This window comes from Apus apus, chromosome 11, assembly GCF_020740795.1.
Source record: "Apus apus isolate bApuApu2 chromosome 11, bApuApu2.pri.cur, whole genome shotgun sequence".
Taxonomy (NCBI): Eukaryota; Metazoa; Chordata; class Aves; order Apodiformes; family Apodidae; genus Apus; species Apus apus.
This window is the reverse complement of record NC_067292.1, coordinates 13905261-13919752: the sequence shown is the minus strand read 5'-3', so window position 1 is coordinate 13919752 and position 14492 is coordinate 13905261. Positions and strand designations below refer to the sequence as shown.

The following is a 14492-nucleotide window of genomic DNA, read 5'->3' as shown; positions in this document are numbered from 1 at the left end:
TGAAGGATGCAGCTAAAACAGTGTCTTTTTTTAAATTTTGTCTGTGTGCAAGCAAATACTGTGGACCATTTACAAAAGACAAGAAAAAAAGTAATGCTTTAAAAATCTAGTGCTAGAAGTGCTGGTAACAAGGTTTAGTACATGACTTTGATACTGTTTCTTGCCTGTCTTTTTTTCTAAATCAACTGTGTAGTGAATTTTGGCACTGGGAGATGTGTACTCTCTGTTCTTGCACTGTTGCACCTTGTGTGCTATTCTGTTGATGGAACATGGAGCAGAGTGGGACCCAACAGTCCTTGTGCTGTATTGTCTGTTACTGAAGGAGTGAAAATATGCTTTTCCAAAGCATTTAAAAATGATTGTTCAGATACAGAGAGCAGGTAGAGACAGGAAGTTTCATAGCAACTTCTGTGGTTGCAACCATAAAATATCAGCTCTGTCTTAAACTGTGCTTTTGTTTCCTGTGCTGTTCCCAAGCTGCAGAGTGTTTCAGGTATGTGGGTGGTTTCTGCCCATCCTGGTTATCACTGATGTGGTTGTATGTGTCCACACATTAGAGTCACACATGATGAGTCCATGCTAGTCAACTATCACAGATGGAAGTGTCTAGTCCTTAACCTCAGTGGTTATGATTGTGATTGACATGTCTCAGAAAGCATGTTTTCTTGCTAGTGAAACAAAAGTTATTTTACTGTGTGATGTGTTTTGGAAGTGATTTGAGTTGAATGCTTTGTACCTCTTCAGCAGCTTTTTTGCCCATTACTACTAAAATACTAGAATCCACAAAGTGAACTTTAATGCACATTGGTTACCTGAGTCAACGTACGTTTCAAGGAATAATGAGGAAAATATTAAGAAAATGAAACTTTAACTGAAAAATCAACTTAAGCAAATTACTCCCTGGCTAATATTACAGTTGAAAGGTTATTTTTACTTGATTCACAGTAGCAAGAGCTGGAAATCCCTTCTTAGCTGTAGCAGCCAAATCTGTTCTGGACCCACTCTGCTCTCCCTGGTGCTGGCCACACCCTATAAAACAGCCCCCAGGGAGTATGTTCCCAGGTGAAGGTCTCTGGGACTCAGGTCTCCAGAGATCAGTCTGGTTTCCAATCAGCTCAGAGAGCTCTTCCTGCTTCTTGGTGAGTCCAACGATAGCTGCGTGCAACGGAGGGCACATTTTAGCTGTAGCTGCTTGGTTGCCGAAGTTGGGAGTAAGAACCAATCATCTTTTCCTTTGTGGCCTATGTCTTCTGCTCACTGCTGAGGCTGAGATAAAGCCAGCAGTGACACTACTTCAAATGCCAGCTTCTTAAGTAACAACTGATATCCAGAAGATGAAGGCAGCCATGAGAGAGCCTCTCAATTCTTGCTATTATGCCCATTAATAGAGAGGGCGCAGAGGCATGGTGGAGCTAAGTGTCTCCCTAAAATGACACTTGGTGCCTGTGACAAAGCCTGATCATCTGTTTATTTTTTGCTTCACCTCCACAGGCATCCTTCCCCTCCAAACATCTGTGGGTTCTTAATTACACTGTGTAGCCCTGATCTTTTGCTTTGGGAAGTGGCATTGTTTTGCCCCTTGTTTCTCTATGCCCACTGCCTAGCGTAGCAGGTGGATGAGTGGGCTGGCAAGGATCAAGTACTTGGGTCTGTGCTCCTGACTGGCCATCGCTGTGACCATGCTGCTCCATGAAACCACTTAACATGGGTCCTCCTGAGCAGCACCAGCCTGGCCTTTCTCCGTGGGCATGTCCTGCCTGGATGTCTGGGCACCCCCAGCTGGCACCATGACAAGCAGCATTAGGTCCTGGTTCCCCTCTGGCAGTGTTCCTGCCCCATGCTTGGTGTACAAGGGGACATGTCCTGCTGCCCAAGAGAAACACTCCCATACAGCAATACCTCCTGGAGAGGGCTTGACTGTTATTTTTCTTATGGTTAATCCTATGAAAGATGTTTGCTTAAAAAAAATATTTAAAAAGAAAAAGGAAAAGAAAAAAAATGGGAAAAGTGGTGTGAGCAGCAGCTGCAAGGAGATGCCTCTGTGTCTAAGCTCCAGAGGCTCTTCTCTACCCCACCAGCCTTCTCCTTACAAGGAGGTGCAGCACTGTCAGCTGCATGGTGGGTCTGTGCAAATAGAGGGGGTGAACCTGAAACCATGGCTGCAATATTATGAAGTGATTTTAAGTGCTGTCTTCACATATATGTTCTCTGTCCCCTTTTCAGTCACTAGGGAACAAAGCAAATTAATGCCAACAGAGGCTGACTCAAACCTTTGCCCTCATTTAAGGCATTCCAAAAAATGCAGTTTTGTTACGTGCTGAAGCTGGCTGCCCTACAGCAGCTCAAGGACTAGAGCAGTCTCCAGTGTTTAACCAACATGAAAAGCAGTGTGTGGCTAAAATTGCCAATGACCAGTGCTGATCTCGTATACTTCTACTTGAGTAGGACTGAATTTATTGCATTTATGTTTTTAGCAGACAGACTTTTTTCAACCCACTTTCTAAGGTAAAATGTAAAGAAATAACCCCCCCCTCCCCCCAGCATTAAAGTAGTATTATAAAAACTATGCAAGCAAGCCAACCAAAAAGTAGTTAAGGATAAACAAAAACATTCAACACGTCTGGTTTGAGTGAGGTACATGAAGTGCTAACTTAACTTTTTTTTTAATTGTGGGGCAAAAACCTCCTGAAGTTATGTAGATTTTAATGTTAAAACAAGAGACTTATTTTTGTAAGAGTACAATTGTGTGTAGGATAATTATATCCCGAGTTTTTATATTAAGAGATGGGTCAAAATGTGAACAAGATGATGGTTTAGAGAACACAAAAGGGTAGGTGAGCCCTCAGGAATCAGCATGTGTGAGCCAAGCCTGCCCTGCCACTGTCAGGGAATGGTACTGATAGTGGCTTCAAGGAGCTCATAGCTTGGGATTTTCTTTTTCTCTGTCATTCTGGGATTTAGTATTATGTAACATGGCCTTTATATTAACATGGACATTTTGGAAAAAGTACAGCTGTGTATCAAGTAGGATTTTTCACAAGAAGTGGCCAAATTGTGTTCCTCTGTTAATAAATTTGCAAACTAAAGGGACTGAAGCCATGCCCTTCTGCAGAGTATGAGTTTGTTGGTCTGAATGTAAAATCAAAATTTGTCAAGGCATGGCCTATGTAAACTATCTTCTTTGTACTTGCCTATCAGCTTGATGTCAATGGTGTCATCACATGGTATTAAGCTTACAGGATCCTAGACTTCCTTACTGGGTTAAAAAAAAGGGGGGAGGGGGGGGAGGGAGGGGTAGGAAAGCATAAAAATCAAGGATCTTGTGATAAGAATGTAAAGGCTCCATGTGAATAATTATTGGAGCAGGTTCCAGGGCATACAGGTCTGTTCTGGCCAACAGGGGCTGTGCTTTTGGCTTTGCAATATGGTTTGGAATTCAGTTGCAGAATGATGTAGAATTTGTATTCTAATCCAAAATAATTTACATAAAGGGTTAGAGATTGTTCAGTACATGGAATAAATCCTTTTCATCAGGAAATAAGGACCCATGATTTAAATTTGGTGTCACGGTGACAGAGCAGGCAGATTAAGATGGTCAACTTTTGTAATTAAAAAAGAATTTCTGCAGTTACCACTTTCAAATGTCCAGCCTGACATTAGTAAAACTGCTGCTGGTTTCTGTAACAGCAGGATCAGGCTTCGCTCATTGTCAGTTGATCTCTTAATTATTTTTAAGAATGTAAGAATCAAATGACATAATTCTTAACAGGCAGAAGGTTACAGATATGTTGCCTTTTTATGTGCTGAGCACCTGGCTTGAACAGCTTTCACATCAGCAAGACTTAAATGCAGCTACTTAGGACTACCCTATTACAGGACATGGTTGCACGTTATAATGGTATTTATGAATTTGGGACTTACAAAAAACTTAAAATATCACTCAGTTTTGAATTTGGCTAATATGTTAGTATATTAAGATGACAGAAGTGAGGCGATTTTCTCTTTGTAAGGCAGTTCTTTACTAGTACCAGTTACCGCATACATTTAAAAAAATCACCTCTGTTTGCAATGGCAATTTTGCACATGTGAATGTACAGAACTTTAAATATGAATGCTTAACAGCTATTGATGTACAAATCTCTTGTTAAAATTTCACATAAATCCCATTTAGTTAAAATGTAGGGAAAATTCTCTTTAGAAAATTTCTACCTCATGAATTATTTTATAGAAAGCAGTAAGTTGTTTTTCACCAGTGCAGAAGTCTGTTTTAATACTTAATGTCATAGCAGACCTGATGGCTTTGCTTTCCAGTTGGTTTGGTTTAGTGATCACAACTTATTTTTGTTCTTTTTCAGTTGAAGAGGGTGAATCTTCAGATTTTGCTTTGACCTGGGACTCATCAGTGACTCAATCAGGTAAATATTTTAGGTTCTTCTGATTGCAAAAACTGCCAGAAAGCTGCCAGGCTTTTTACAGAAACTGTATTTTGTATGTCACATTCCTGTCTCGAATCCAAGACTACCCACTGCAACACAATTTTTATATCAGTTCCATATGGTCAATAAAATCTATTACATACAGAGACTAATATACTCTTATCCTCTGGAGAGCCATTCTTTCTTCTTGTGGGCACACTGAAACGGGTTGTGATTTCTCCAGTATAACCACTTTGAAGTTTTCTGCAATGGGCACTATTGCACATTCATTCCAATCTAATTATATAAAAGCTGCTTTAATAGGAATTTTATACTTCAGTCTCAACTGGAATGTGTGTATTTCTCCTCTCAGAGGAAATTGGAAAGTACTGTCAGGGCTGGAGAATAAAAGTGGTAGATCGCCATGGTAGAAAGATTTAACAGTTTAACCAGATTTTGGTCTGCTTGATAGTAATAGCACTTAAACTATTTTCATCTGAGTTACATTGGTCATTTGAATAAAAAGAGCCTCAAGAAACTGAACAGGATAAAGCAAGTTTGTCTGTAGTTGTGTAATATATATTGATAAAACAAACACAAGGGTACATGTTAGATTAGTTTGTGTTCTAGATTAGACACATTAGATGTGTTTGTTAGTTCAAGTAATTAGCCACATTTCAGTCACTGTGTCCTGTGTAAAGATATTTTACTCTCTATGATATCTTCAAAATTTATGGAAGTCTCTTTCTGTGCTCTCTTTGTACTGGACTGCATGATGGTATTCTCTTAGATCAGCACAGATGTTTAAACAGCCCAGAAACTGAGCAGTAATATGAAAATTAACAATTGTGCTGCATTCCTGGCTTGCCTGGGGGTTTTAAGAGTCACAGGGAGACTGACTCACCGGAGACTTCTTACTGAAGTCAGCATCTAGTGAGTCCTGAAGACATGAACTGCCTTTGTGTGGCACTTGGTGACATTCACTTTGTACCAACTGCACTCCTGGTTGCGCTAGGTGCATCTTCTCTGGGTGCTACAGCTGTTTGGAGCAGCTTTTATTTTCACTAGTCTTTGATAGCAGATATTGCTGCTGCTGCAAAGCCCCAGCTGCGATGTCGAAGGCCCCTTTGTGCCTGGAGCTAACGGCGCGTGAAAAGAGCGCTCGCCAGCTCTTGCTTGACCTTCCTCAAGCAGCAGCGGAGTTACCAGCCTTATCTATTACACGTCTTGAATTGTAGTAAATGTAACACAGGCTGAGGTTCAAAACAGCATCAAAAAACCCAAAAACCATCTCTGAGCAGACCGGGAGTTAATTTGGGATTTCTGGATGGTGTTGGTGACTGTGCTGTAAGTAAAAGACAGCCTGTGAAAGGCTTTTCTAAAATTAGTTGAATCTCCTCCATTTTTCTTCATTTACTCCCATAATTACAGCTCGTATTCAAGATGGTGGTTGTAGGATAAATGTATGTGTGATTTATGGCAGTCTAAGGAAAATGTGTGCTGATTGGATGTTTTCCCCTCAATATAATTACTAGCTACAGAGGTCAATCTTGCACATGTATAAAGATGCGATACAGTATCCTATCAAGACAGGCCATGGTGTGTGGAACAGATTGCAGGCTGGAATATGGCAGAGAAACTACATAGGAAAAGCTTGAAAAAGCCATAGTACGTGGTGTGGCTGTATGGAGTCACTAGCTCTTGTGTGGTGTGCCTCCAAAGCTATATTCAGTAACTGAAACCAGTCCCTCAGTCCCAGTGTACGAGACTTTCATTATGTTCTTTTATGATCTTCCTGTTTGCATTAGCTCCAGTAGTGTGATGTTGAACTTCAATAAAGGGTGAAAAAACATGCTTCAACTTCTTGTTTCATGCCCCTTCCTTCCCTGGCCCAAAATGACAACAGAAGAAAAAACCAAAAGGCCAAACCCGGGACTTGTTAACTCTGAAACATTGGCCAGATGTTTCAAATTAACATATTTCTCTCCCTTTTTCTCCTGTGTGTTTGTACATCTCTGTGTGTGCAAACACAAAGTGACTTCTGAAAAATTCTGTTGGCACTCTGCACAGCTGCTGGGGGGTAGGGCAGTGTGTGGGGACAAGAAGAACAGGTAGAATGTCCTTTAAAATTTTTTTCCTAGTACTAGCAAAGTCTTCATATAATTGCAACTTTGGGGAGAGGAGATGCTTTTGCTGCTATATCTTACATGTGTCAAACCATAGAAGGTAGACTGGAATTTTTTTTTTGTGAGGATGAGTTGAGTCAGCGGTGGTGGGTTGTTCGTGTAGCTCTAAGAGCTGTCTGTTCCTGGGTCAGGCAGAAGTGTTTGTAGATGCAGGGCATGGCATGTCAAACGTTGGTGTCCAGGCATGGCCTCCAATGGTGGGCTGGCTTCTCTGCTACTGAAGTTGTGATGCAAGCACTGGGGTTGTACATCCCTGACCATGCCCTGTGCTGGGGGAGGTGTGTGCTCATGGGAGCTTCTTGGTGCAGCTCCTGGAGATTGGCAGTGGGCACCTTGGCAACAGGAATCCTGTGCTCAAATGTGTCTGTTTGGTGACAGCTGACCACAGAGCACCATCCTTTTCCCATGGCAGGATATGTGCACAAGTTCCTGTCTGCTCAGGCTTAGCTGCTCAATCCAGATAAAACCTGCAAAGGTGAAATGCTTTGCAAGAGTCCCACCCTTGGTGGAGTTGCACAGTACTCAAGTATGCACAGTATTCAAGTACTTTAGATAAAACTACAAATAGTTCTGCAACTTTTTTTTTTACTACAGCTTAAAAGCTGTATGACTTGATTTACAGAGTCAGGAAAACGTAGAAGGAGCAGAGGCTGCCCTTCTGCCAGGGTAAATAATCTGGATGTCCACTAGCCCCACTGAACAATGAGCATATAGCAAATTTCCTTCCTCTTTGGGTCTTGTAAACATTTTTTCCTTAATGTAAAAAGAAAAGCTTTTCCTCTCTGAATCTGAGGTCTTAGCTTGCTGTTAAATAGCAGGTCAGTAGTATTTTGCTGTGTAGGAGACAGATGTTTTCTGTCCCAATGGAAAAGTGCAGCCAAGTGCTCCTTCCCCTGCTTCTCCCTCTTGACAGCATGTTCAGCCCTTGAAGCCTGTCCATCTTATTCCAGAACTTTTGGAGAGGGTGGGCTGGGGGGCCAGGAGGGCACTTGGGTTTGTTTTGCAAAAGGGTTTTCTGCTTCTTCAAAGCCAAGAAGAAAAAAAGATTCTGTCTTTGTCTGGCTGGACATTGCTTTACAATGTTGCATTGCTGTTGTAACGCATCATGAGAGTATTATCTTGAGGAGCAGCAAGGGATGTTTTAAAGAAGTAAAATGTCTTACTAAATATATAGAGAATTTAAGGCATTTTAAAGACCTATGAAAGCATTTTACATGGGGCTTGCCAGGGAGTTTCTCATTAGCCTGGCTGTGAGGCCCGAGGGAAGCTCAGCTGAATTGTCTGGGGTAAACAGAACAGATTCTGCCTCTTCCTTAGGAGCCTACAGACCTAAAAGCCTGATTTATTTATTTTCTGTGTATATGTCTGTTTTGTAGGGAACTGACAGGTATCTTATTTTTGTATGCAGGTATGAGTTGTGATACTGATCAAGAGTTTGGGAAATGGGGAACTATGGACCTGTAGCCTGAGTGCTGGGGAGAAATGGCACTTGGCTCTGTCTTGGTGTATGTGTGTTTGCAGAGCATGGGGGCATCTCTGCAACATTCACAACTGGAAGGGCCTCTCCAATGCCCAGCCATCCTTTAGCACACATCAGTATTATTCAAGTATAACACTTCAGAAATCATTAAAATAAATTATAGGTTGGTGTTTCCCCTTTTCCCTGTTAGCTCTGTGATCCCTGTCCCTGCCACCGAGCTCGTTGCAGCAGCTGGGCACCCCTGCAAGGGATGTGTTAGCAAAGCACAGCATGGAAAAAAAAGTAGAACCTCACAACATTTTAGGATGCATGCATTTCATGTTTTGCCTTTAACAGCTCTCCCACATGCTTGTTTTATGCAGAGCACTATAGATTTTTAATTGCCTTCTACAATTTCTTTTTAAGTTTCTCTCCTTTAAGGAGGAAAAAAAAGGGGAAGCAGCAGCTTTTGAGAAATGCACCACAAAATAAAAGAAAACCACCAAATGGTAACTCCTTTTCCCTCCTCTTGTCAGCTTTGCATGGCATCTCCAAGCTATTTAAATCACAATTTTCACTTGGTATCATCAGAGAAGGAAGATCTTTATGCAGTTTGGAGACCTATTTTTGCTCATACAGGGTGTTTTTAATGCCATCTCTGCTGCTTGGGGCTCTCCCTGCCTTTTCCCTCCTGGCTGTTCCCTGTGCTCTCCTCCACCATCCATCTTTTGATCACAGCACTGCTGCTGTCCCAATCCCCAGACACTGAGCATTTCCGTTCTCTTGCTGTTTTGTGGGGTTGGGTTTAATTTTGGCTGCTAAAGGAGCAAAACATGAGAAATCTGGAGGCTCATGAAGTAAGCAGAGATTTGCCCCTGCAAGGATTCTTGCATTAACTTTTTTCCCCTTGTCTGTTTGTTCTGATCAACTACAGAAAATGTGTTCTCCTTGCTCATCTTTCTCATTTTGGAGGCTCCTTGTGGCCACATGAAGTTTGGTGTCCCCTCAGCCTTCCTCTAGCATGCTGGGCTTGGATGTCTCTGCACAATCCACTGCACGGTGCCCACCAAGGCCACCATCTTCACAAGACCCCATCCCCTGTGGTCTCACAGGACCCAGGGCTGTCCCTGCTCTCTGACCCTGGCAGCTCCCACAGAACTCCTGCTTGTCCTGCTCCAGTTGCACAACCCACTGAGCACAGACTGTGTCAGGAATAAGTCAGGAAGGTCCGGATGAGAGATACTGCCCTCCCATAGATGCCAAGCTCTTTTATTTCTGTTTCTACATGTATTGTGTTATGTCTTAACTTCTAAATGGCAGAATACTGAAAAAACCCTTCTCTCAAACACTTTGAAAATGAAATTGTGGAATCTCTGCTGCAGAGAACTGAAAAGATGGCTTGCGATTCAGTGGGCATTAGGGTCCTGTTTTCCTACAAGTACTCTGAAATTACCCATCTTGAGTGTCTTCACAAGCTCAGGTGTCTTCTAAAAGCTTATTTCATTAGTAAATGAGTATAAGAAAATTCTGACTACAGTCAGAACATTTATTTCCAAAGGAATAAACATTTGAACTTAGCAAAGAACATAAGACTTTGATAACTTTCTTAGTTGAATGTTTTTCAATATACTATGAAATGCTTGATCTCAACTGGTAGGCCTTCTTACGTTGCTTTTAAAAGCAGCATCCTTGTGTCTGCATGGGTCCACAGCGTGTGGCCCAGTCAGTTTGGTCTGAGGTTCTCAAAATTTTAAATATCTGCTTTGGAAGAAGCCAAAGCCCAAATAAATGCAAACTAATAATAAAGCTAGGGAGATTTGCTGTATTCCTCATTATTGAACTTATATTTTCCTTAGTAGTAGGTTTTTATGATGTGACATAGTTGTGTCTTTCAGAAGAGAAAGATACTAATAATCTTTCCTAATTATAAAATTCCATTTTAAATGTCAACTGTTTACTTGTAAGTGCTAACTTTAAAAAAAAAATTTGATAGCATTTTCCAAACAGAAGGTAAAGTGATATAAAGTACATGATGCTCAGATAATGTGGTGGTGAGTGAATATCCAAGACAGATTTTTTTGGAGCTGAGGTGATAAAAGAAGAAATAATGAGTAATTCTAAACCCTTGCAGGATGACAGCACAACCCTTTGTCTGCAGGTACACGGGCTTCCTGGGAGCACATCTCTGCTCCCAGAGTTCTGGGGCTGGTGAGAAGGAGGGCGTGGTGCTGCTGGAGGAAGCTGTTGGCTGGTGTCACAGGGGGCTCCTGGGGGTCACCAAGGTCTGACCAACATCCTGTGGCTGTAGCACGTTGAGGGCAAGGAGAAGTATAACAATGGAGATGGCGTGTGGTGCGGCGCAGCAGCTGCCCATCGATCTGCCCAGGCACCTTTGGCTGCGCGGCGCTGTGGGTGCTCCTCTCGTGTTTGGGGAGGGATCTCTGGCAAGAAGGGGAGTGATATTCAGATGTGAACACAGCACGGGTGTCAGTATTTAAATTAGAAGCACACACCTGTGCATCATGGCATTTCCTAGAAAATATTGTTAAAACTGTTAATTGGGAAAATTATAGTGGTAGCACAGAGGAGGAGAATGAACTTCTGTGGTAAGAGAGGTGAGGAAAGAAAGCTCATTTCAAAGTGACCTATTGTGCTCACCACCAACCCTTTCATCTGCCTGTTTCCAGGCCTTTTAAAGACAGTATCTGCTGGAAGTTCCTCTGCTTAAGAGAAGCTGAGGAAGCATGATGCATTGTGGTGTGATGCTGGTGGCGCTGAGCTTCACAGTATCTAGAGCTGGTCCCTCCTAAATTGTTACAAGCAATATCCATAAAGAGGAGAATTTCTGCAGGCTGTGGGATCTCATCCCCAGCTTGGCTGTGCTGGTGAGGGGCTCTGGACTGCTGTGTGCTGGGATGCTGGCAGTGCATCAGAACTGGCAGGTGACAGCCTCCATGGGGTCATGCACCCCATCTTGTCAGCAGTGGTTTTTTTTTTCCCCTGTGACAAATCTGCTTTTTATTCAAAGGTGTGTCTGTTGACACATTATCTGCTGGGCGACTGTAAAAATGTGTTCTGTTTCCTTACACTGGCAGAAGTCACTCACCTTTGTGAGTGAACCCTGAGGTGCAGCCTTCCTGGCTCTCCAACCCTTGCTTTTGTTTAGGTCTCATGCAGGTCTGAACATCTTGCTGCAGGATGCTGGCACTGAGCTGGAGGGGTGCTGGAGAGGATCAAGGAATAGAACAGGACCTTCCCATCTTCACACTCCTGCTCTCCCTTCCTGTGCTTCTTTCCAGTGATGTTACTTTGTCTTCTTTTGCTGCCCAAGGAAAAGGCTGTGATTAGATGAGCATTTTGTGTGGTTTCAGATGAAAATTATATCTATTGTTTACAATGGCCTTCAGGGGTGTAACTAGCAGTAAAGGGCTAAAGTAAAGCAAAGGAGATGCTAGGCTGAGTATCAGGAAACATTTGCCCGTAGTGGAATCTAAAAGACTCTGGTATTATCTCCATCACTTCAGTAATTTTCAAAGTGAACTGGACAAAGTGCTTGAAAATATGTTGTAGAAATAGTCTTATGTTAGCAGAGGGATGGATGAGATCACCCTGTCATTCATTCTCATCTCTAATTTATCCAGTTCTGCCATGTTCTGGATTGGCTAATCTGCAGATTTGAGGATGGAAGCAGACTGGTCAGGCAAACTGTGCTTTCTAGGACTTATTTCAGTAAGTGTTTTTATGTAAGATCTCAAAATGCTTTATGGCTGCTAATTAAGTCTCCCAACTTAGTAGAAACTCTTCTTTGTGCCCTGTGTCTATATTCCTTTGTCTCAGCACTATGCAGTGTGCACCATGCTGCAGGTTGACCTTCCCAGAGGGCTCTGGCTTCAGCACTGATGGGCACTTGCCAGCCTATCTTGCTTTGAGTTGTTTCTGCAGGTCAGTGGCTTTGTTTTACCACGTCTGCTTTGGTTGGCTGGTAGGAGGAAGGGAAGCTGAGACCATGCCACTATAGGAAATGACTGCAATGGATTCTACCTTTGTGAAATGAGATGAAGAGATGAAGGGAAATCTTGTGGTGGACAATTTATTTGATTTTCACAGAAACATCTGTGCTCCTTTAGCTAGTTTACACATGGCAGTTGTAACTGGTAGATGAAAGCTCCCAGCCTGAATAATTGTACAACAGGAATAACAGAATGTGTTACATTGGCCTGTTGCTTAAATGAGAAGAATCAATAATAAATAATTCCACAGAGGTGGATCCCCAGTAATCATTCTTCTTGAGAAAAAACCTAATTGTGCCAGTCATGAGAGGGGAGTTTTATAAACAAGGTTGTAAAAGAATAAAGACAAATGGAATAAACAAGCTCCACTGCTTTGTTTACTGGGCTGAGTAAGGACATGGATATGAAATTCTGCAGTGAAAAGATGCATGAAATTTGTTTTGCCCAAATAATCTTTGCTTATTCAATACAGGAAACTAGAATCATTTGGGTTGTAAGGGACCTCTAGTGGGTCTTACTCAACATTGACCTGACTTGTAAAGCTTTCTGGAACCGTTACTGCCGTATTTTTGGTTAAACTGTCAACTGGTTAAGCTGTTCAATTTACTGTAGACCAAGAGTACAACTATGTTTACTGTAGCATAAGAATGTGTAGGAAACAGAACTTAAGGGCCAAATACTCATGGAAAAAAAAAGATTGATTTTTTTTTTAAAGTTAGTGTAGCCTAAAATTTTCCATAACAGAAGATACATTTGTATTTGTCTCATTTTTCTGGTCTCACTACAAGGAACTATGATGTTATTGTCAAAATAAACTGAGCTCATCTCATAATCTTGTATTTGTTGTGTCTAAATTCAAATGAGAAAACTGTTAAATGGGACCATTTATAATGAGATTTGAGATACCCTATGGCTCTCACTTGGAGATGAGTGACCTTTATCTTTTTTGGGGCTGAGTAACAACACAAAGATTTAATAGATGTGTGCAGAGACCTGGCAATAGATTGGGGTGCACATGGGAAAGGTGCTCAATGCATTTTGCTCTACGTATTTTTTAATTCAGCACACTTGGGACTGAAGTGCCTGCCTGTTTGTGTGTTCTACTAGCCCTGCCTACTTTTTCCCCTGGATGGCTTCAGTGTCCATTAGTAGAAATTATTGCACAGTCACAAAACACTAAAGAGAGAGGAAAAAAAAACCCACACACTTTGCTTGGAAACACTGTCTCTGACAAGATCAAGCTTCTAATTAAATTATCTGGCATGTGGACAAATCTGTTCTGAGATGTGCTGAGCTAATGTGTAGCCATTAGCTCATACAGCCACCAAATCAGAAGTACCAAAGAGACAATTTACATATGGCCACAGCATGTTTTAAAAAATTCTAGTGAGTTGTGAAGCCTGTAATGTTAATTGCCAGTTAGCACATTGTAATTGCTGTAATTATTTGTAAGTAAAATGATGTAAGGGACTTAACATTGTACTTGTCTTAACAATTTCACGTGTTGGTGATCCACTAAATCTCTCACTTAGTGTTTTCCTGGTTATTTTAAGAGCTCAGCAGCCTCTTGCTGAAGTTTGATCTCATCCACAAGCTTGCCATTCTGCCTGTTGTCTTCAACTCTGAGCGGTGGTTCTCTCAAGTCTTTATTAAAAAGAAAATATGTAATAAAATAATAAATTGGAATGTCTGCTGCTGACCAGCAAGAGCACAGCCAGCCCTGCAGCTGCCCGTGCTGGAGCCCAGCTGGGAGAGAGCCCTCAGCACAAATTGCCAGCCTATTGCCTCCCACCGCCACGCCGCGGAAGTGGGCCAAAAGCTTCTCCATGTGGGATTAAAGGGATGTGTAATAGATTAAAGATCAAAAATGTTAATTAAGAAATGGTCTTTTCTAATAAGATGCCTTCAAGGGCACGGTACCAAAAATGAGGCAATATCTCATTTTGGCAACAGTGCTGGGGTTGTAATGAAGCTGGAGCACGGGGGTAAGGGGAGAAGGAAAGGGACGCCTCCTTTTCAAGGCATCTCCTTCAGAAGGGGTAAATCAATTAGCAATAAAAATGTAAACATAGAAGTCAGAATGACAGTACTCTGAGTGCTGCTGAACAATGTGTGGATTTAGACGTACGTGTTTTAGCTTGGTGTTTCCTGGAGGATGAGTTGGCAGTTAGCCCACTGACAAAGAAGGACTTCTTCAGCTTAGTGATATTTAAGCAGCAGAATGGTAATGTGGCTGAAAATAACCACTGTTGTTGGAAGCTTTGATGCATTTGACATGAATTTGTGCAATGTATTTTCCTCATGCAGTTTTCTAGATACAGGAAGTTCAGCATTTTTTGTTGCTGGATTGAAACTTCTAGGCACTATGTTTGGGGAAAGACTTGTTTTGCTTCAGAAAACAGAAGGACTCAAGTCTGAGCTT

At 41.9% G+C, this 14492-nt stretch overlaps 1 protein-coding gene across 4 annotated transcripts in view; it reads left to right on the top strand.

Annotated features, from left to right (window-relative positions):
• ZNF423 (zinc finger protein 423) overlaps window positions 1-14492 on the top strand; it is a 920137-nt gene that overhangs the window by 37076 nt on the left and 868569 nt on the right. For all 4 annotated transcript variants that reach the window (XR_007890535.1, XR_007890534.1, XM_051629048.1 and 1 more), the window contains exon 2: window positions 4356-4415. Coding sequence is in view for 2 of the 4 variants with exons in the window: in XM_051629048.1 (XP_051485008.1) it covers window positions 4356-4415 (60 nt within the window). In the remaining 2 variants the exon portion in view is untranslated. The remainder of the gene's footprint in view (window positions 1-4355; window positions 4416-14492) is intronic.